The sequence below is a fragment of the Propithecus coquereli genome, unplaced genomic scaffold (genome assembly GCF_000956105.1).
Source record: "Propithecus coquereli isolate 6110/MARCELLA unplaced genomic scaffold, Pcoq_1.0 Scaffold334, whole genome shotgun sequence".
NCBI lineage: Eukaryota > Metazoa > Chordata > Mammalia > Primates > Indriidae > Propithecus > Propithecus coquereli.
Genome location: NW_012148997.1, coordinates 1,895,751 through 1,915,842, shown reverse-complemented (window position 1 = coordinate 1,915,842; position 20,092 = coordinate 1,895,751). Strand labels below are relative to the sequence as shown.

The following is a 20,092-nucleotide window of genomic DNA, read 5'->3' as shown; positions in this document are numbered from 1 at the left end:
CATAATTTATAGCAGTGACTCTTTTTGCAGTGTCTACAGCCCTTCTGGGTGGGATGGAGGGATGGTGGGATAAAAAGATCAGGGTAAAGGTGAAAACTCATTTCCTGTTTATTTACAAAAATATATCTGTATATGTATGTATATATATTAAGCCTTCCCCACCTCCCTCCTGCCATTGCCTTTTTACTTCTACCCGCCACCCTTCCTTTTTAAAACAAACAGGCCTCCAGGGCCCAGAGGCAGGGTTCTGCCGAAGGTGGGCAGGAGCAGCACCAATAGCCCGTGTCTGGAAGGTTGAGAGAAGGGGCACCGTGAGTGACCACAGGTGACCACGGCCCGTCCTTGCTCCCTGAGGAGGGCTGGTGGAGCGGGTATTGCCACTCAGTCCTTGAATCCCTGAATACTGCAAAGAATGCGCTTCTGGTGCCCGGGCAGCGTGATTCCCATCTGCGTCAGGTCCCTGTGGGCAAGGAAGGGGACTGTGAGTCTGGAGGCTCCACCCCAGCGGCCCTCCCTCGCCGAGCCGCCCCAGGGTCCTCACTCGGCAGTCAGCTCCAGCACACACTCCATGGTGTCCAGCCCAGCCGAGCGGAAGTGCAGGATGTAGCGTTTCATGCGGATGGACTCGAGCCACTCAGCGACGCTTCGGTATGGGATCCCATCCGAGCCACTCAGGCTGGGCAGGCGGAGAGTCACCCTGAGGAATAAGGGCTGTGTCAGTCCCACGTGGTGTGGGGGCCGACCAGCCTGAGCCTCTGGGCATCTGCAGCCAGCACTCACGCTGGGTGTCTGGGCACAGAATCATCCAGACTTTGTGGATTAGCCCGGCCATTGTCTGTGCGCCCACTGCCTGGCCTGTTTCCTGGGGTGCTCGCAGCAGTGGGCCGGCTGACAGTCCTGCTACATGACAGACCCAGGGAAAGTGGCAGCCCCGGGAGTCCCCAGCAGAAGTGGCTGGTTCCAGGCAGTGGACTGGGGCCCGGTTAAGACGTGAAAGTTCCCCAACCGAGAGGAAGCTAAGGCAGGGGAACAGAGGCCTGGGCAGTGGTGCGTGGCCCTCCCCTTTCCAGAGCGGCTGCTGGAGTTCTGGAGCGGCCTTTGCTTGCCACCTTCGACCTGGGCTGTTACTCTCGCACTCTGACACCCACAATACAATGAGTGTTCCTGTACTAGGCCGGCCAGAGCCAAAAACCATTAGCAAAGTAAATCTGCTGGGGGAAAAATATCCAACATTCCAGAAAGATTAGCACATGCAGCCTCCAGTGCACGAGGGAGTTGTGCTCCAAAAGATAGTTTCAAAGGTTGGAACTTGGAGCACATTTTCTCCCAGAAACAAGGTTATATATGGTGGTTGGACACAGAGGCCAGTATGCCAGGCTGGCTACCCGATCAAGCACGTGAAGTACAGCCTTGCCCGTGGCGCTGCCGCTGCAACGCCCATCAGTTCATTCTCTACGTTCTGGCCGTGTTTTTGGAAAAAAGGCCATTCTGACCCTGTTCCTCTTATGGACAATTTTAAAAAATTGGTTCTCTACACTCAAGGTAAAGTCTAAACTTCTCAACAGGGCTGGTCCTCTTTGTGCTGATTCCTGCTGTTCCCCCAGATTCGTGGCTGCTGTCCCTGGACTGGACGCTGCTGTCACCCTGTGCTGCCTGCAGCCTGCCAGCTCTCAGCCCCTCCCCGGCTGACCATGTGATCAGGGAGCCTTCCCAGGCCCCACAAGGCTGCCCCTGCCTCCCGCACCCCAACCTGGCTGCCCAAGCTCCCTGGAGCAGGTACCAGGTCGTAAGTGCAGCTTATCTCCGACGTCCAGTAAAGAGCTTGCACCAGCAGGTTCTCCAAAACCTGTTGAATGAACGACCTTTTCCTATTCCTATGGGGAAGAGTATGCACCCCAAGTCTCAGACTGGGCCACAGTATGATGCAGTGGGACTAGCACGGATGGGTCCAGGGAGGGTTCCAGGTTAGGCAGCCTGAGAAGGGAAAGGATGGAGACCCCAGCCTAAATGGAGTTAGGGAATAGAGGCCTGGCTATAATTGATTTTCTGCAAATGGGAGTAGCCTGGAGCTGACCTACTTACTGGACTCTCCCCCAGGGCACAGACTATAGTCCCGTTTCATGCATTGGACTCTGTCCAGGGCTCCCTGGGTCCAGCCCTTGGTAGATGTGGCTGAATGCCATTTCCATTCTTCCAGATCTGTTCTCTGAATTCCCTAGTCCTGTGGGCCCAACCCCAGGGCCATAAACTGGTAGGGTGTGTGGCCTGTTAGGAACAGGGCTGTACAGCAGGAGGCGAGTGGCAGGCCAGGCCAGCGAGTGAAGCTTCATCTGTATTTACAGCTGCTCCCCATCGCTGGCATCACCGCCTGAGCTCCGCCTCCTGTCAGATCGGTCACTGTCTCCCATCACCCCAAGATGGGACCATCTAGTTGCAGGAAAACAAGCTCAGGGCTCCCCCTGATTCTGCATTATGGTGAGTTGTACAATTATTTCATTATATATTACAATGTAATAATAATAGAAATAAAATGCACAATAAATGTAATACATTTGAATCATCTTGAAACCATCTCTCCCGTCCCCCGCAACCCAGTGGAAAAATTATCTTCCATGAGTCTGGTCCCTGGTGCCAAAAAGGTGGGGGACAGCTGCCTAGTCCTTTCCTGGTATGGTTACCTGGGGTCGAAGTTGGCAATGGTCCGCAGGGAGTGGGGGTTGGCAAGCAATTGCTCCAGATGCGCCTGCAGCTTGCGGAAGTGGGGCCGGCGGGCGCGGTCATACGCCCAGCAGTTCTTCATGAGTTCGTACAGAGGGGCAGGGCAGTCCACAGGAGGGGGCAGCCGGTACCCGTCCTCAATGCTCTTCATGACCTGCAGGGGGGCAGGGAGGATGCCCGTGAGCAGCCTATGTTCACAAGATTGCTGCGTGGAGCCTCTAAGGAACCTGACCAGGGTGGGAGGAGTAGAAAGGGGAGGGTGTGAGGTGAAGGGACCAGAGGAGACAGGAGTGTAGGAAAACTTGGCAGTGAAGACATAAGGGTTTTGTAGGAAAGACCATGGGAGGACTTTGGGAAGTGATGCAAGCTGTGAGTTAGGGATGACACGGGGCGGAATATTCCAGGCTCACCTCCTGATTGCTCATCTCCCCATAGGGCTTGTCCCCAAAGCTTAGCACCTCCCACATCACAATCCCAAAGCTCCACACGTCACTGGCCGTGGTGAAGATCCGATGGGCAATGGCTTCAGGTGCTGTCCAGCGGATGGGGATCTTTCCTCCCTAAGAAGGCACGTGGGATGGGGATGGAAGGTTATGGTGCCCATGTGAGCATGAGTCCGTGTGCTTGCACACGCATGACTATGAACGGCAGGTAACAGTGCGTGTGAGTGGGTGCGTGGTGTGTGCAGGGCTCTAACCTGGGTTTCGTAGGTGCCATCAAAGTCGTCCAGGAGGCGGGTCAGGCCAAAGTCAGACACCTTGCAGCACAGGTTCTGACTCACCAAGATGTTCCTGGCGGCCAGGTCCCGGTGGACATAATTGTGGTCACTGAGGTAGTTCATGCCAGACGCTATGCCCTGCAGCATGGCCACCAGCTGCCCGGGGACCAGCTGGTCCTCCCGCTCCTACAGCAGGGTGAACGGACTAGTCAGGGGATAGGCAGGGCCTTCTCCCCAACAATGCCCGGGGCTGTGTGGCAGCCCCTTCCTCACTGGTTCTCTGCCCTCCTCACCCTCAGGAAGGCATCCAGGGCTCCGTGTTCCATAAACTCTGTGATGATCATGATGGGCTTTCCTGAGACACAGAGCACAGGTCATCCCACCAAGCTGAGGCTTCCTGCCCTGGCAGCCCATCCTCCCTCCACTTCAGTGGTCTCATCCCTCCTCCCCGCCCCATCCCCCGTGCCCAGGGAGACCACTCCTCATACTCTTTGTGACAACGCCTTCCAGATGCAGAATGTGCGGGTGGTTGAACTGGCCCATGATGGTCGTCTCTCGAAAGAAGTTCCACCACTGGCCATCTGGGGATGTGTCTTTCAAGGTCTTAATGGCCACAGGCTTGCAGTCCTGGCCAGGGAGCCTCAGGGTCCCTCGATACACTTCCCCAAACTCTCCTGGGTGGAAGGAAATCAGGGGCATGGCCCAGGGCACTGCCAGGCTCTCCCAGAGTCTGCCAGTCCCCCTTTCCTCTCTGGAGGATCAGAAGCGTGGAGTGAGCTTCCTGGGTAAGGACAGAGTGTGGAACCGGAGTGAAACTCCATTCACCTCTGTCTTCCAGTGTGAGCACAGTTCCTGGCTTGCAGCAGGTGCTCAGTAAACGCTGGGTGAATGAGCCCTGAGCGGGACTGGGGTGTGTCCATGAAGGGCAGGCTGGTCCAGGGCTAGTGCCCAGGTAACCGGGGACGCTGACCATTGCCACTTCTCTTCCGTAAGCTCCTCTGGTTGAGGCTCAGCCAGCTTGGCTGTACGACTGGCAAGGACAGTGCCATGTTTTGTTCTCTGCTCAGGTCCATTTCCTCTGGTGACTCAAGGGATCAAGGCAGCCCAAGGACACTGGGCCTCTGACGGGTGGCATGTGGGCTGGGGAGGCTCTGAATCGCTCCCACACTTGGGAGCCACTGGAGAACAGCCCGGGTCTCAGCCAGCAGCACCTCTACAGACAAGGCCAATGTGCTCAGCACTCTTTATCAGAAACTCCGTGACCATAGAAGCAAGTGTGTGGAGGCAGGGTCTGCTCCAGGACACCCAAGGAGGGGTTTTTAACATGAACACAGCAGTTTGAGGAGGACACAGGGCAAAGCAGAGAGTGAACTCATCTGGAAACTCTTGGGCCAGAGAAGAGGCCAGCTGGGCTCCCCAGGGAAAGGCCAGAAAGAAGGGGCCCGCTGGCGGCACTGTGCGGCCACACAGAGGGCTGGCTGCTGTGCATGGCAGGGCTCACCTTCCCCTATGACAGTGTCCACCATCAGCCAGGCTGGATCAAGCTCCTGGGTGAAGTCCAGGGCTCCCTGGGCAGGGTCCTCATATGCCTGGAGGTCCACGTAGGGCTTCAGCCACAGCTTATCTTCTGTGGGGGAAGGAGGGGTTCGGCCACAGAAGCACCAGCAGTGCTGGGGGGAGGCGAGGAGGAAGGGGCCAGCAGCACACCCACCTCTTCTCCACACTTCCCTGTTCCCCGAGTGACTCCTGTGTGGGCTGAAGTGGGAGACAGTCTCTGTCCTTGGCAGCTAAGCTGCCTTCTCCCTGTCTACGCTCCAAGATCCTCTGTCCTCGCTCCCCAAGGCCAGAGCAGTGGGCCAGAACCCACACCCGCAGGGCAGATCCTCCCGGCCTCCACTCCTGCCCTTCCTCCGAACCCATCCCCAGACCCCACCCATCAGTCACACCTCGTTCACATTCCCAGACCTAGTCGGATCACTCGCTCCTCTTCTGTGGGGCACTTAATGAGGTGAAGAACAGGAACCCACATGCCTTGGAGGACCTTAGTTCCCCTCCCGCTCCGCCTTGGGGATGTGGAAGCCTGCCCAGAGCCCAGGGTGATGGGACAGGGGCACCAACAGCTAAGAGATAATTGCCTCAGAGCCACTGGGGGCTATTAGCACAAAGTTAATTAACCAAAGTTAATCAGGTAGCAAAGCATAGGAGCCTTAGGGACAAGAAACCCCATTTGCACCCCCAGAGTTGGCCTAGCAAGTGTGGGTCCCTTGGATCCTTCCCAGTGGCACCCCCCAACACACACACACACACACACACACACACACACACGCACACGCATGCACGGGCACACAGAAAGGTGCTCACGGCTCACCCCGATCCATGTCAGTGGTGCGATCGTGCTGCCTCTGCTGCCGCTGCCGCTGTGCTTTCCTGTGGGGTTGGGGACCAGCTTCTTCAGGGTCTCAGGACACCTCAGGGGCCCAATGGGCTACGGCTGAATTTCCCCCAGAGACAACGGGGGCTGGGAGTGCAGGATGGGTATGGGGACACCCCTGAATTTTGGCACCAGGGGGTGGGAAGGTCGTCAGGGCTACGGTCAGGGGCAAAGGGACCCAGAGCGGCAGGTGGGAGGGGCGGAGCCAGCACCTTGAACGGAAGACGAGGATGCCGAGCAGCAGAGCTACCCCGAGCAGCAGCCCAAAGATGATGGCCACAATCTCTCCTCCTGTCAGGCCCCTGGAAACTGCAGGCACATGGAGTGAGGAAGCACGGCAGGGGGGCACAGTCCAGGGGGTGGGGGGTAAAGGGCAGGGCCTCAGGTACATCCAGGGTCAGGTTTCTCATTGGGTGTCGGGCATGTGTCTGTCCCTTATACCAGGGGACAGGTATGCGTGCATGTGTGCAGAGGAAGAGGAAGGCTCACTGAGTGGGACCACAGGTGCATGTGTGTTTGGGGAAGAACACGAGACACCCCACCTGGCGGGCTGGTCCGAAACTCGTGGTCGGGGGAGAAAGGGCCAGGGCCCAGCGGGGTCAGCATTCGGACTCTGACGATGTACGTGGTGTCAGGCTGCAGTTCTGTCAGCAAAACCCTGGGTTCTACAACCATCTGGTGCCGTTCTTCGTCCTATGGGTGGGACTAGCGTTACCCGGGCCCTGCTGAGCCAGGTGCGGGTGGACGTGATGGATGCTTGTGGGAGCACGTGGGGAGGGGCTCGCTAGCAGAATGGTGAGGTCAGGGTCTTCGTAGACTTTTGTCCTAAGAAAGCCATGCAGTTTACTTTGGGTAGATTCCTCCCATCCTGCCCCCCAGGCTGAGAATGTGGGTGGAGTGTGCCCAGGCACGGACACCGAAGACCGCCTCTCAGTGGCAGCCTGACCTGGTTCAGCACGTGCAGCTCGTAGCTCAGGTTCCCCCCGGGACTGCGCGGCCGGGACCCTGCCCAGGCCAGCTCCAGCTGCCTTGGTTCTTTCTTCACCAGCCTCAGAGACAGGCCCGACAGTGACTCTGTCCAGAGGGATAAAGTCAGATTTGGAAGGAAACAGGAAATAATGTGAGTAGGTTTTCAACTGCTCCCTGCCCATCAGTGTGCCCCTGTGGTCCTAAGCCCACTCCTCTGGCCTGGCCCGCCGGGTCCCTCACCTGCATGCCCCATGCCGATGCTGAGGGAGGCGCTGGCGTGGCTGGAGCTGCCCAGCCCAGACACTCCGTTCAGGGCTTCAACCTTGAAGGTATAGTTGGCATAGGGTTCCAGGCCTTCGACTCGCACAGCAAGGGCAGTGAGCCCCCTGGCCCCTGGAGAGAAGCGCACGCCCCCGCCACAGGGCTGGCAGGGCCCCCCATCTGGCGCTGTGCCCCGACACTGGGAACACTCCACACTGTATCTGACATCCTGGCGTCCCCCCATATCTGCTGGGGGCTCCCACCTCAAGGAGAGCTGAGTCCCCGATGCAGAGAAGCTCAGGTTTCGGGGCGCTGAGGGGGCACCTGTTGGAGAGGAGGAGCTGTCAGCGGGAGTCAGCCTCGCTGTCATCCGGGCTGCAGACTCCGCCTCCACCCACCACCCAGGTCCTTGTGGGGAGATTCCATTCCCACTGAGTGTAGCTTGACTATATCTCTGAGTTCTTCTAGGGAGGGCAGGGCTGAACGTGCCTGACACTCTGGGCTATCTCCAGTGTCTAATAAGCTCTGGCACATCCTGACCCGGCCAAGGGCTCAGCAAAGGGCCATCACCTCCTCCCAGATGGCCAGCCCTAGCCGCCCCGGACTCACGTGTGCATGCCACGTGGGGGCCCTCCCCAGGGGCTCTGGAATGGCCACTCTCGCAGGTACAGATGGTGGTCCCCTCAGCCTCGGCGGTGCTGTGCTGGGGGCACTTGAGACAATGAGGTGAGTCCATGTTGATCCGGTAGGAGCCGCTAGGGCAGGCTGGAGAGAACGCAGCAGAGCCGTGGCTTTCTAATGTTTTCACAGGCAGAACCACCACCTTCATCCCAATCCCTATACTGAAAACAGCCCTGCATGCTCCGGGGCACTCGGGTTAAAAACAGCTGAGAGGGAGCATTTGCCTCCTTTCCTGCCGTAGCACCCCAGAGACCCTCCCAAACAGGCCCTTGGGTTCTCTCCACCTCTGTCCTTACCAACACATCCCTTGCCGTCGCTGCCTTCCTCGTAGCCAGGCCGACACTGGCACCGTCCCACTGGCACCAGCCACTCCCCGTCGGGGCTGCAGTGCATGCGGGGTGCACCCGAGGGCCCGGGGCTGGTCTGTGCATGGGGCAAGCAGGTCCCTGCCACTTCCACCAACCCAGCGGGTCCGGGGAGAGTGTCAGGGAAGTGGGCCAAGCCGTGCAGGGCCTCAGGACAGCGCTGATAGAAGACCCGGACGGACACCAGAGCCACACAGGCACCCGGGTTGTGGAAAGCGAGGTAGAGGCCACGGCGGGTCAGGTGGCCCAGGGAGCAGCGCTCCACATTCAGCTTCACGGAGCCGGAGGCAAGGTCTCGAATGGTGAAGCTCTGGTCCGCAGCCACCGTGGTGACCTGGGAAGAAGGTGGGGGGAAGAGGGGAGCATTGGCAACTGCTTCTTCCCCACACCACAGAAACGATTCTCTGTGTTTGCTTAATACTTTACAATCTGCACAACCATGAATGAAGAGCTCATTATGTGTGAGGTGCAGCATTTTCTGTGCACGATGCTATTTAGCCCACGTAGCTTATCGTCTCTGCTTCACAGGGGAGGAAAGTGAAGCTAAGAGAAGTTGCATGATGAGGCCAGAACTGGAATCCAGGCACTGGTGCTCTATGGTCCATAAAATTTCCACTACTCAGATGTGTTCCCAACTCTAGTGCCAATGAGGCAATCGGTAACAGAGCGTGTCATAATTAATTTATTGCTAATAAACTTTACAACATTTTCTCTTTCGAAAGAAACGAGAGCACATCCTATGGTAAAATGCTCCTTACTCTTTTGCATTGCAGTCTGTTTTCCTGAGTAGGAAAGAAGGGGTGGTGTTAGACAGCACCAGCCTGCAGGGAACTGTCTGACCACACCACTCCAGCAGTGCCCAAGGGGCTGTGCCGCACATGAACGTCACAGGACTGATGGAAAAAGTCTCAATACCTCTGCACAACGCTCCCCTCTTCCACCGTGGCATCCTGTTACCTCAATGGATGCTTCTAAAACACTCTAAACTAGATAAAGCTGGCCCTATTATTGTCTCTACTTTATGACAAGGAAACAGAAGCTTAGAGAGGTTAAATGATACCCCCGAAGTCAGGGCACAGCAGAAAAGGTACTCAAATCCAGCCCTTCTGATGACTGGTGCCACATTCTTTTTCTGGTCCTACATCTGTCACCTTCTCTCTTTTTCCTCGGATGAGTGGAGTGAGCATTAGGACTGAGACAGCAAAGATGGGCAGCAGTACCTTCTGGAACAAGGGCCGTCGGAGCTGAATGCCCACATCCTGGTCACTCTCCATGTACAGAAGGTTGAAGGTCTCCTTGCAGCCCAGAGGCCCGGCTCCCCCAGGGAAACTCTTGCAGTCCCTCACGGTGAACTGCAGCTCCACGTGGACACGAGAAGCCTCTTCCCCCCGGTAGATCCAATTGGAGCGAAGCCAGTGGTCCGTGTCTCCGCCTTCTTGCACTGGGCAGTCCTGGTACATGTACAGGGGTGTCCCATTCAGCATCTGCTGCACCTCACTCCACTGTGAGGAGAGAATCAGAATCGGATGTTGGATCATCGCCTGCTCCCCAAACCCTTGTTTTTTATGGCTGATGGAGAGGAAGCTGGTGTCAGAGCCCCCCAGTTCATGCTACTTGTCCTGCCTCTCCCCACCCCTCAGCTCCAGGATAGTAGGTTAAATGTTTAGGGTTGGTAATTTGTTTGGATATAGGATGGGCAAGAAAATAGCCCCTTAACATCTCTAGTCAGCCCTGGTCCCTAATTAGCCTAGTCCAGCTGTAAGAAAGCGTGAGCGCTAATTTTTAGCTTTTTCATCAGCAGAGATGTCAGGTATCCCAAAAGCAAAGCTCAGTCACAAAACCCTTTTGCCTGTTTGTGCAGAGAAGAGACTTATTTTTAAAAAGCCCCTAAGCTTTCAGAGGACAATAACAAGTCACAGAACTCTCTGTATAGGGGAATCTCACCTTCTCCAATATTCCTTCCAGGTGTAGCCATTATCGAAATCAGCAATTGACACAAAGAGTTGGCTGGACTTCTAGACATCACCTAGCCCGCCCTCCTAACTTCTTTTACATTAAAATAATTTTTAAACTTTGTAATAATAATGGCTAGCATTAATACAGTGCTTATCAGGGGCCAGTCATTGTTCTGAGCACTTGCCATGGGGAAACTGAGGCACAGTGAGGTCGAGTGGCCTGTGGGGACGTCAGCCAGGGACCAGGCTCCGGAGTTCACGCTCTTAAACATTATGCCTCCGTGTGTTTATTGTACAACGTCAAAGAGTAAAGCCCCACATCAAATAAAAAGTTTAATCCCCTCCATCCTTCCACCCTCATTCCCTGAGGCAGCCACTCTTAACAATTTGGAGTAAAACTTTCCATGTCTCCAGAGAAATGTTTGTATGTTCTGTGTTTTAGGATAAATGAGATCATACAAGTGTTATTTTGTAACCTGCTTTCTGTTTTCACAAATAATAAGTCTTTGAAAGATGTCCACACGAATACATAGAGATCTATCTAACTCTTTTTAGCAATCCATAAATAATACTCCATTGTACGGATGTGCCATCCACATCTAAGGTAGACATACTAAACGTTTTATAAGAAACTGCCAAATTGTCTTCCAAAAAGGCTTTATCAATTTACACTGTCACCACCAACGCAAGAGGGCTCATTTTCTCAAAACCTCGTCAACACTGGATATGATCTTTTTACTTTTTGCCAATCCTACAGTCAAAACACAGCTTCTTATCATTTTAATTTACATTTCTTTAAGGAAGACCTTGTGTGTTTCTCTTTTGTTCCTTGGCTATTTGTTATTTTTATGTAATTATCTGTTCATAACCTTTGGCTGATATGCTATTATCTTTTGATTACTTATTTGGATGAGACTTTTTTCTCCACGTTATAGACATTAATCATTTGCTTGAAACGTATATTTCAAATATTTTCTCCCTGTCTGCCATGCCACTTAACTTTGCCGATGGTGTATTTGGAGTGGACATATATTGCACATTTTTACATAATAACATTTATAGTCTTTCCCTTTATGATTTCTGGGATGTATATTTTGCTTGAGAAGCTTTTACATCCCAAGATTATGAAGATCTATATTTTACCCTAAATTTCTGTAGGTTTGGTTTTTAGGTTTGGATTTTAATCTCCCTAGAATTTATTTTTTATGTGTGTATAATGCGAAGTGGAGATATAGCTTTACCTTTTTTTAAAAAAATATGAATATCCGCTTGTCAATTTATTGACTAGTCAATACTTTCCACACTGATTTGCAATTCCAATGCTAAAACATACTCAAATCTCACATATGTGGGCTTGTTTTTGGATTCTCTGTTCTGTTCCATTGACCTGAGTGATCTTGTGCGATGCCACATGATTTATAGTGGATGTTCTAATATCTGTTGGTCAGACAAGTCTCCCCTTTCATTCTTCTTCTTCAAAAAATATTTTATTCATTCTTAAGTATTTCCTTTGACAGATAAATTTAAGAAAACAGCTCTCAAATTCTATTAAATAGTCCATTGATATTTTGGTTACAACCCCATAATTTAATAGAAAAGAGATTAAGGCTCTTAGAAAGTTTACTTTCCCCAGGTTTTTACTCCACTATAATGCAGGCTCTCATTCCTACTCTCAGCTCTAGCAAAAGGGAAGACAAAGCACCCTTAATTAAGAATTTGGGGTAGAGTGGGGAAGAAATGTATGCTGCTTCGAGGCATATTTCTGCATTATGTTAGGGAGTTCAAAGATCGGGCAAGGGGTGTCGGAAAGGCCAGGAAGCTGGAATGAAAAAGGCACCTAGAGTCTACTCTGAGGGGGAAGCTGGGCTGGGGAAGCCCGAGGGGGAGGTGTGGGATGGGGCAGGTGGACAGGCTGGTGGGTGGTTAATGTGCGGATCATTAGCCAGACTGCCGCGGCTGCAGCTGGAGCCAGGAGAAGCAGATGTTCCCAGCTGTAACTTGCCTCTCCCAGTTCCAGCAGTGACAGATGGGGGACAACCAGCTGCCCAGGATCAGCAATAAGGATCTCTTCCCTTATCACTCAGGCCCTGCTGGCTGCTACATGGGTGCCTTCTGGGGAGCCTGAACACGAATGTGCGTGTGTGCATGTGCGTGTGCGTTCTGAAAAGATGGGGAGGAGAGGCGACAACGTAGATGGTGGGAGTGTGTGACTGCTGGCCATCTTCTTGTCCTCCTGGCGTGCAAGGCTATTTCGCCTGAGCTGAGAAAGGGGCCTTGCTTGCACTCCAGCCCAATTAGGGAAGAGTTATGTGGCTGGAGGTGGCAGGGGCGCCATGAAGGCCCCTGGGAGCCAGCAGATGGGCCCGCAGCCATGTTGTGAGGTGATTAGCTGGTTTATGAGATAAGGCACCTATTAGGGCTGGCCTAATCCAGGATTTTCAAACAGCCCCTCCTGGAGGATACATTATGGTTTAGTCTATTAACTCTAATTACAGGCCACTCCGTGGGAGAGCAGGGAATGGAGGAGCCAGGACCCTAGGACCCAGAGGGAAAGAAAGCAGAGGCTGGATTGAAGTCCCAAGTACTGGAGTGAAAAAGGAAACACCAAGACAAGGTGGTCCAGAACCAGGGTCCGACAGGCTCCAGCAACTGAGGCAGCCTCCTGTGGCTCTGTGAGGGCTTTGCTGCGGGGCAGAAAGGATGCTGTGATATTGTAAAATATGTTTGGTCTTAGTCCTCCTTTCCTGGCAAACAACTCCTAAAACACTGGGCATCTACCAGTGATGTCTCTTTTTTTATGCTAATGATCTGGCTGAGGGCTGGGGGGCTCCAGGACCCAGGAGGGCTGGTTGCCAGGGGAACCAACCTAGAGATTGGAGGGCTGGGACTGTCAGCCCCACTCCCAACCTCCCTGGAAGGGAGAGGGGCTGAAGGTTAAGCTGATCACCAATGGCCAGTGATTTAATCAATCATGGTGCTGTGATGAAGCCTCCATAAAAACCCAAAGGACAGGGTTCAGAGAGCTTCGGCATAGCTGCACATGAGGAGGTTCCTGGAGGGTGGCGCACCCCTCCTGCACACCTTGCCCCCTGCATCTCCACCATCCAGCTGCTCATCTGTATCCTTTGTAATATCCTTTATAATAAACCAGTAAATGTAGGTTCTGTGAGCTGTCCCTGAGAAGGGGGTCATGGAGATCCCAGTTTAAATCTGATCAAAAGAAGTATAGGTGACAACTTATTACTTGCAATTGGTGTCTGAAGTGGGGAGCAGTCTTGCCGGGCTGAGCTCTCAACCTGAGGCTATCTACAGGTAAATAGTGTCAGAGTCAAATAAAATTAGAGGTGTCCGCTGAAGAGTCCGCCAGAGAATTGATTGCTGGTGAGGACAAATCCCTACACACATTTTGGTGACCAGAGGTCACAGAAGTGATTTGTGTTGTGAGAATATGGCAGGAAAGAAACTGAGTTTGTTTTTTCCTGTATCACCAGAGGTGCTCTCTGAAAGTCACCCGACAACCTACCTCTGTTCGCTGGGTCTTAGCAACATGCAAGGAGGGAAGGGACTTGGAGCAAGCTCTTACACCCTCAAACAGCTGGAGTGCATAGTGTGCACAGAGCCTGCCTAGGGAGGTATGGACAACGTGCCAGGGGCTCAGAGACCCCTATAGTAGTAACTTTTAACTTTGGGCAAGTCAAAGACCCTTTGAAAAATCTGATGAAAGCTTTGGCTTGCCACTCCAGAAAAAAAATGTCTGCATACAAATACAGAATTTAAAATACACTATTATGGAGCTCCCTGACCCCCTGAAAACTACCCATGCAACTCCATTGGGATGAATGGATCTCGGATTTAGGATGCTTTTCTCATGTTTCTGTCCCTCTCCAAGCAAAGCAGTGGCCTCAGCTTCATCCAGCCCCAGCATGGTACATCCCCTCCCTGGGGGATATGGGCTCATCATCCCCTCATTGGTATTCACAAGTATGCAACTTGGGGTGAAGTCTGAAGTCTGATGTGTGGCACCCCCTTCCCTCCCATAACCCATTCAGGAATCTCTGACTCAGCCTCCCCTCCCCCTCCCAGAGGAGACACTTCCAGTTTTTCCTGCTCTTTTCTCTGTTCCTCCACCCACCTCTCCGCCCCATTTCCCACTGGCCTTCAGCCTTGAGACTTCCTAGCTCCTTCCCTTCCCCTAACACTTACCCCATCCTCTGGGGGATCCAGCAACCAGCCCAGCTCTCCCTGTGCCATGCTTGTGTCCATCAGAGTAACTGAAGGTGGGAGAAAAGGAGCCTGTCACCTCTGGGGGAGGAGATGCCCATGCAACACACATTCCTAATTCTGGGGGCCCAGCCCCAGGCCACAACATCCTGTTCCTAACAGCTGTGACTTCCTGGGGCTTAGGGGAGGAAAAGGGCCCAGGAAGGAGGAGGGAAGAGCTCCAGGGCTTACACTGTCTTCTTTCTGAGTGGTAGGGAGGGAGGCAGAGTGGGGCAAGGGTTGGAGTGTTGGGTCTTTGGCAAGAGTCAAGGCAGGAGGCAGGAGGAAGAGCAGCTCCACCTGACTTGCAGTTACGGGGGTTTTGGGCTGGTGCGCCTGGGGCACCCACCCGCAGCAGGACCGGAAGGGGTGGAGGGCAGGAGGAGCTCACCTCTGCACTCAGGAGTGGGTAGGGGTGGCTAGGGACCTCAGAAGGGGGTTCCTGGGTGGGGAGGGTCAATCCCACGGTCAGAGCGCTGCTCGGGCCAGTGACTGGGGCTGTGGAGGAGGATACATGGCACAGTGCCCAGCCTGGATAATGGGGGAGCGGGGCTGGAGGGGGCGTGCAAGCTGTAGGCCAGTCCTAACCCCTCCCCCAGCGTCAGGTCCCTGGCCCTGGCCTAGGTTGACAGGAAACGACGTCCCACCTTCGACTTCTGGGGGCTCAGACTCTGGGGTGGGCACCTGAGGCTGGGGCTGTGTGGGAATGAAGGGTCCCACCAGGGCTTGAATGCGGGCGCGGACGCTGCCTCCCGGTAGTGGTCAGGGGCTCCCTCCCCACCCCCAGGCGCAAACTGCCGGCCAGCAGGGGTGGGGGTGACTGAGCCGGGAGAGCAGCGGTTTGGGGTTAAAGATCAAAGATGGGCCTGGCCAGTCTAGAGCAGGAGGCCAGGCCAAAGAAGGGAGCGGGGCAGGGGCGCGGGGAGGAGGGCCTGCTCAGGAATGCCGGCTCCCGCAGGAGGCGCCGGCCGGCCGGGGCGGGGGAGCCGCGCGGGCGGGGGTCCGTACCTTCCTTGGCGCGCGCCCCCGGGGGCAGCGGGGCGCAGAGCAGCAGCAGCCCGAGCCCCAGGGGCCAGCGCCGATCCATGGCGCGGGGCCCGGACTTGGGACCGCGGCCCGGACGGCTTGGCCAGGTCGCGAGGGACAGGGTGGGCCGGGCGGGGGCGGGGGGCGGGGCCAGAGTTGGGGGCGGAGTCCCGGGCTCACCTGGTTCACCTTCTTAAAGGGACAGTAGGACGGGAAGGAAACCTGTTATACAGGTAATAAACTTCAAAAACCGGAGGCGTCTTGACCTGACTGAGACTGTGGGCGCCGCCTAGTGGGGTGGGACCAGGAATTTGCCAAGCTTGTCCCAATTCTAATCCTAAACCCAATTCGGTCTTGATCCAGGCTCTAACCTAATGAATTCTACTTCTGACTTAAACTACACCCTTATCTTCCTCCCTCTCCCTTTTTGCAGGCCCTAGAACTGTAATAGACACCGGGAAAGACAGGGGTAAGAGACACATCTTCACCCTCTAGTAAGAGGAGGCTCAGATGATCACAATGCGAGGCGGGGCACAACCCTAAGTGAAGCACCTGGGGGATTAGAAGAGGAAGCAAGCCCAGCCAGCGGGGCGCGTTAGGTGAGTCTTCAGGGAGAAGGCAGAGTGACCCAGGTTTTCAGTGGCAGAGATTAGGAAAGCCACGAGCAAGAGCCAGAAAGCTGGGAGCCTCAAGGTGTGCTCAGGGAGTGGTGAATGGACCAGTTTGACTACTGGGGCGCAGGATTTGTCTTGGGAACCGGGGCAGAAAGGCAGGTGCGGGCCAGAGCAGGGAAGGTCTTCGTAAACATGCGAAGGAGTTTGAACCTTGCCATGCCCTTACAGAGCCGACATGAAGAATTGGGGAAGGTTCCTGGTATGAGTGGCAGAGAAAGATATTATAACCCTATCTAGTGGAATCGAGCCACGTGCCCTCCCACCCTCTTGGAGACTGCCTGACATTCTATTTAATAAATGTTGATTTAGTTTCTACTATGTATACATTAAGCTCTGAAAGCACCAAAGAAGAGTAAAACAGTCCCTGCCCTATACAGGCTATTCATCTGAGGAATCTCGGGGGCCAGGATGTGAAGAAGCACATAGATGACTAAAATCGTAGGCAGAAGTGGACCCCAGCCGAGGTGCACACAGAGGCCACCGTGGCTCGGAGGGGAGTGATGCATTTACTGAAGAATAGGCCTTAGCTTTCACTCCTGGCCCCTTGCCTACACTGCTCCCTGACTCCATCCCATCTGGGTGAACATTCATATTAGTTTTTCTATCATTTAAATTATTGCATGTTTCGGTCACTGTAAGAAATAGAGATGGTGAGTTATAGGTGCTTCCTTTATTTTCAAAAATTAATGCTTCTCAGGTTTTCCTCTTTCTTATACAGATACGTATAAGACAAATATGGTCCATAATTTCTTGGCACAGATTACCCTTATTGGCATAGCCATGTACACTGGTTAGAAAATTCATGTTGAGAAACAAAATTGGAAAGTACAACCCTCCCATCAACCTTCCAATTTCTGTCTCCCAAGGGAACCACCATCAACTGTTTCTTGTGATTCATCCCAGGATTGTCTTGCCCTGTGTACACACCATCACACACCTTTCCCTCCCTCCCTCCCTCTGCTCCCACACACACACATGCTTTTAAAATACATGTACAGAAGGGGCCATGTTATACACATCGCTCTGCACTGGGGCCCTCTTTTCTAACATTCAGGACTTTGGGAAGGAGGAGGAGGAGGCTCCTGCTGGCTCACTGGGGTCGGAGCTGTGTGATTTCAGCAGGGAGGAATGGGCGAAGGGTACAAAGCCAACAGAAGGGGGGAAATGGAGCAAGCTCTGGACAATCGCTGCTAGGAAATAAGCCAGACTGTGGTGAGGTAATGTGTGTGCTTGGTTTGTTAAAGTTTGTTAAAGTTACAAGACCCTTGGGACTTGAGGGGGTGGGATGGGGAGACTGCTTTATGCAGTGAGAGGTGGAGTCTAGAGCCCTGGAAAGAAGTCTTGCTTTTGTTTTAGGATTGGTTCTCTATCCTGGTCTGCAAATCTCATATATGGGGAGCAAAAAGTCCACCCCGTCTCCATTCATGATGATCCCCTTTTGGAATGTTCTCGTTATGTTTGTTGTGAGAAGAGCACACCTTTGATATTAGGCTCTGTCCTTCACTAGCAGCACAACTTCATCAAGTTATTTATATCTCTTCACTTCTGCTTCCCTTGGCCTGGACAATCTCTGAGGCCATTTCCAGGAAAGTCTCGGACAATGGAAAGATAGCAGGATTCTGAGTCCAAAGACTTCAGCCAGTTCCCTTAGCCATTCTGTGCCTCTGTTTCCTTAGCTATAAAATGTGCTTAATCATGCCCACGTCATAGAGTGGGTGTAATGATCACAAGAGGGGAAAGTGCTTCATAAACTGTAAAGTACTGAGCACACGTTAATTTGCTAGGAGAACGGTGGAGGCTAAGACTTGCTGAAATTCCCCTGCAGGCCTCCCAGCTTGTTCCCGGAGTGGAACAACCTCTGTGACTAAGACATCATATTTTTTTCCTCCAAAATCAATTTTATTAAGGGATAACTTGCATAAAATAAATTGCATCCATCCCAAGTGTACGGTTCAATGGGGGGCTCTGACAAATGCATATGCCCTCATAACAAGATGCAGAATATTCTCATCACCTAAAAACATTTCCTGGTGCCCCTTTGAATCAATCCCACCTCCAGCCCCAGGCTTTATGTGAGCATGGATAAGTTTTGCCCTTTCTGGAATCTCACATAGTCTCTCGAGTCTGGTATTTTCCCTTTAACACGATGCTCCCGAGATTCATCCGTGTTGTTGCATGTGTCAGCAGTTTCACCTTTTTGTTGCTGACCAATATTCCCTGCATGGATGCCTTAAGACATAATTTAACAGCACAAAATCAAAACCAAGAATTCTTACTCTGCTACTCTGCTCTGGTCTCCCAGGAGCCATAGGCCCCTTAGCTGATGGGGTCTCCCAGAGGGACACCTCTCTTCCCTTAAGACGTCTGGCCCTGTTCTTTTTCTGTGGTCAGAAGGAAAGCATGTAGAGTCCCTATAGCCTGGGACTTCCCAGTCTCTGGATTGTTCCTGCAGCCTTGACCTTAACACTATCTTGTTCATACTGTATTCTTCCCTCCTCCCCACCCCCACCTGACTCCTTTTTGGGAAAAGGTGAAATTACACCCAGCTTAGGTCATGGTCTTGTATGTCCATAATGCTCTGCTTAAAATGCAACTTACATCACCAGGAGGGTAACCCAGTAAGCTGCTAGAAACCCCTATGAAAGCATTAGTACAATTTAATTTATCAGAATAGTATCAGGTCCCTAGCAAGGGCCTGTGTGGATAGGACCAAAACAGCTTTGTCTGGCTGTGCTGGGCCAGCCTGCACTTGTAGGCAGCAAGATTGAGGAGACCGTGTAGGCAGTGGGAAGGGAAGGAACTGCACCCTCCAGGACAGCATCCTGGTGGATTCTGCTCATCTTTGATCATAAGCCTAGTTTGCTCCTTCGCTTTCCTTCTCATCTGTACTCTTACCATCAGGCAACAGGGGCGGGGTTAATAATAGTTCCCATTTATTACAGCACCTACGCATGCTGTGGGGCACTTTACATACATTGTTTCCTTTACTTCTCACACCAACCCTCTGAGGAAGGTATTATTAGTCCCATTTTATAGGTAGAAAAATCTGAGACACAAGGAGTTTAAATTGTTCAAAGTCATTCAGTTGCAGAACCAAGATTTTAATCTAGTTCTGTCTGACTTCTGTTCCTGTGGCCCTAAACCTTATTCAGGGTTTCAAGGAGCAAAGATGTTAGGGAAAGCCTCACTTCTGTTTTACCACCTGCCTGCATCCAAGAGGGAACAAACATCCTGACTTAAAACACCATGGATTAGGTTTGCCTGTTTTTGGACTTTACAAAGCACAATCATCTGATATGTATTCTTTGGTGTCTTAGTTCTCCCATTGACCTACGGCTGTGTGTAGATTCACTCTCATTGCCGTATGGTATTCTACTGAATAAAGAACACCTTATTTATAAAGACTTGTTGACCTGTGGTTAAACATTCTGTGCACGAATTGCTACATGGGGTGACTCCTGTGGTTTAAGTGTCTCTGAGAGGCTTAATCCTCCCCGAAGGTACTTCTGTTTTTAAAGGAGAATTTTTGCCAACATAGATGGCCCTTTAATTGATGAAATATATGCAGAGGTGGTCTGCGAGCAATGCCTCAGGCCCCAGTGTTAACCCCCCTGCCCTCACCCCACATGTCCTCGCTTTCTCCAGTCACTTTGCCAAGAGGAAGACACCTGATGTTGTTTAGGCAGCTGAGTCCTTACGCCAGAAATAGGACTGTCTTCAGATAGAGGCAATTTGAAGTTTTCTCTGAGGTATCAGAAACAAAATCATCTATTAGAAGGTTTTAATATTGTCACTTCCTACCTGTGTGATCTCAGACAAATCACCTAGCTTTTCGAGCCTCAGGTTCCTCATCTGCATAATGGAAGAAATGGGGCTAGTGATGTTGGTCATAGGCACCTACCTCACAGCATTTGAGGCAAGTACAGATTTGAGAAATGTGCAAGCAAAACCTCCTGGTACCATCATGCAACTCCAGGATACATTGATTTTATTTCTGTGCCCGCTTGAACCAGTTTATTTGCAAGATTTTTGAG

At 52.6% G+C, this 20,092-nt stretch overlaps 1 protein-coding gene across 2 annotated transcripts; it reads right to left on the bottom strand.

Annotated features, from left to right (window-relative positions):
• Positions 1 to 131: 131 nt before the first annotated feature.
• EPHA1 (EPH receptor A1) lies at positions 132 to 15,510 on the bottom strand. 2 transcript variants are annotated; one of them, XM_012650587.1, is made up of 18 exons: positions 15,367 to 15,510; positions 14,302 to 14,369; positions 9,364 to 9,645; positions 8,075 to 8,477; positions 7,707 to 7,862; positions 7,077 to 7,421; positions 6,814 to 6,941; positions 6,410 to 6,560; positions 6,080 to 6,176; positions 5,805 to 5,863; positions 4,938 to 5,063; positions 3,925 to 4,110; positions 3,730 to 3,791; positions 3,416 to 3,622; positions 3,129 to 3,278; positions 2,679 to 2,872; positions 542 to 697; positions 132 to 460 (listed from the first exon to the last, which is right to left on the bottom strand). In XM_012650587.1, the coding sequence occupies exons 1-18, from the start codon at positions 15,443 to 15,445 to the stop codon at positions 382 to 384; spliced, it is 2,928 nt and encodes a 975-aa protein (XP_012506041.1). In that variant the 5' UTR covers positions 15,446 to 15,510; the 3' UTR covers positions 132 to 381. The 2 variants fall into 2 exon arrangements, with proteins under 2 accessions (XP_012506041.1, XP_012506042.1); XM_012650588.1 differs by lacking the exon at positions 15,367 to 15,510 and adding an exon at positions 15,006 to 15,032.
• Positions 15,511 to 20,092: the final 4,582 nt, after the last annotated feature.

Excerpts from the sequence above, each read along its gene's own strand:
- EPHA1 (XM_012650587.1), bottom strand. The coding sequence starts at position 15,445 with ATGGATCGGCGCTGGCCCCTGGGGCTCGGGCTGCTGCTGCTCTGCGCC. Across the intron at positions 14,370-15,366 it reads GGGGGCGCGCGCCAAGGAAG|TTACTCTGATGGACACAAGC; the intron begins GTACGGACCCCC and ends TCCCACCTTCAG. Across the intron at positions 7,422-7,706 it reads CCCCCACGTGGCATGCACAC|GTGCCCCCTCAGCGCCCCGA; the intron begins GTGAGTCCGGGG and ends CCTCTCCAACAG.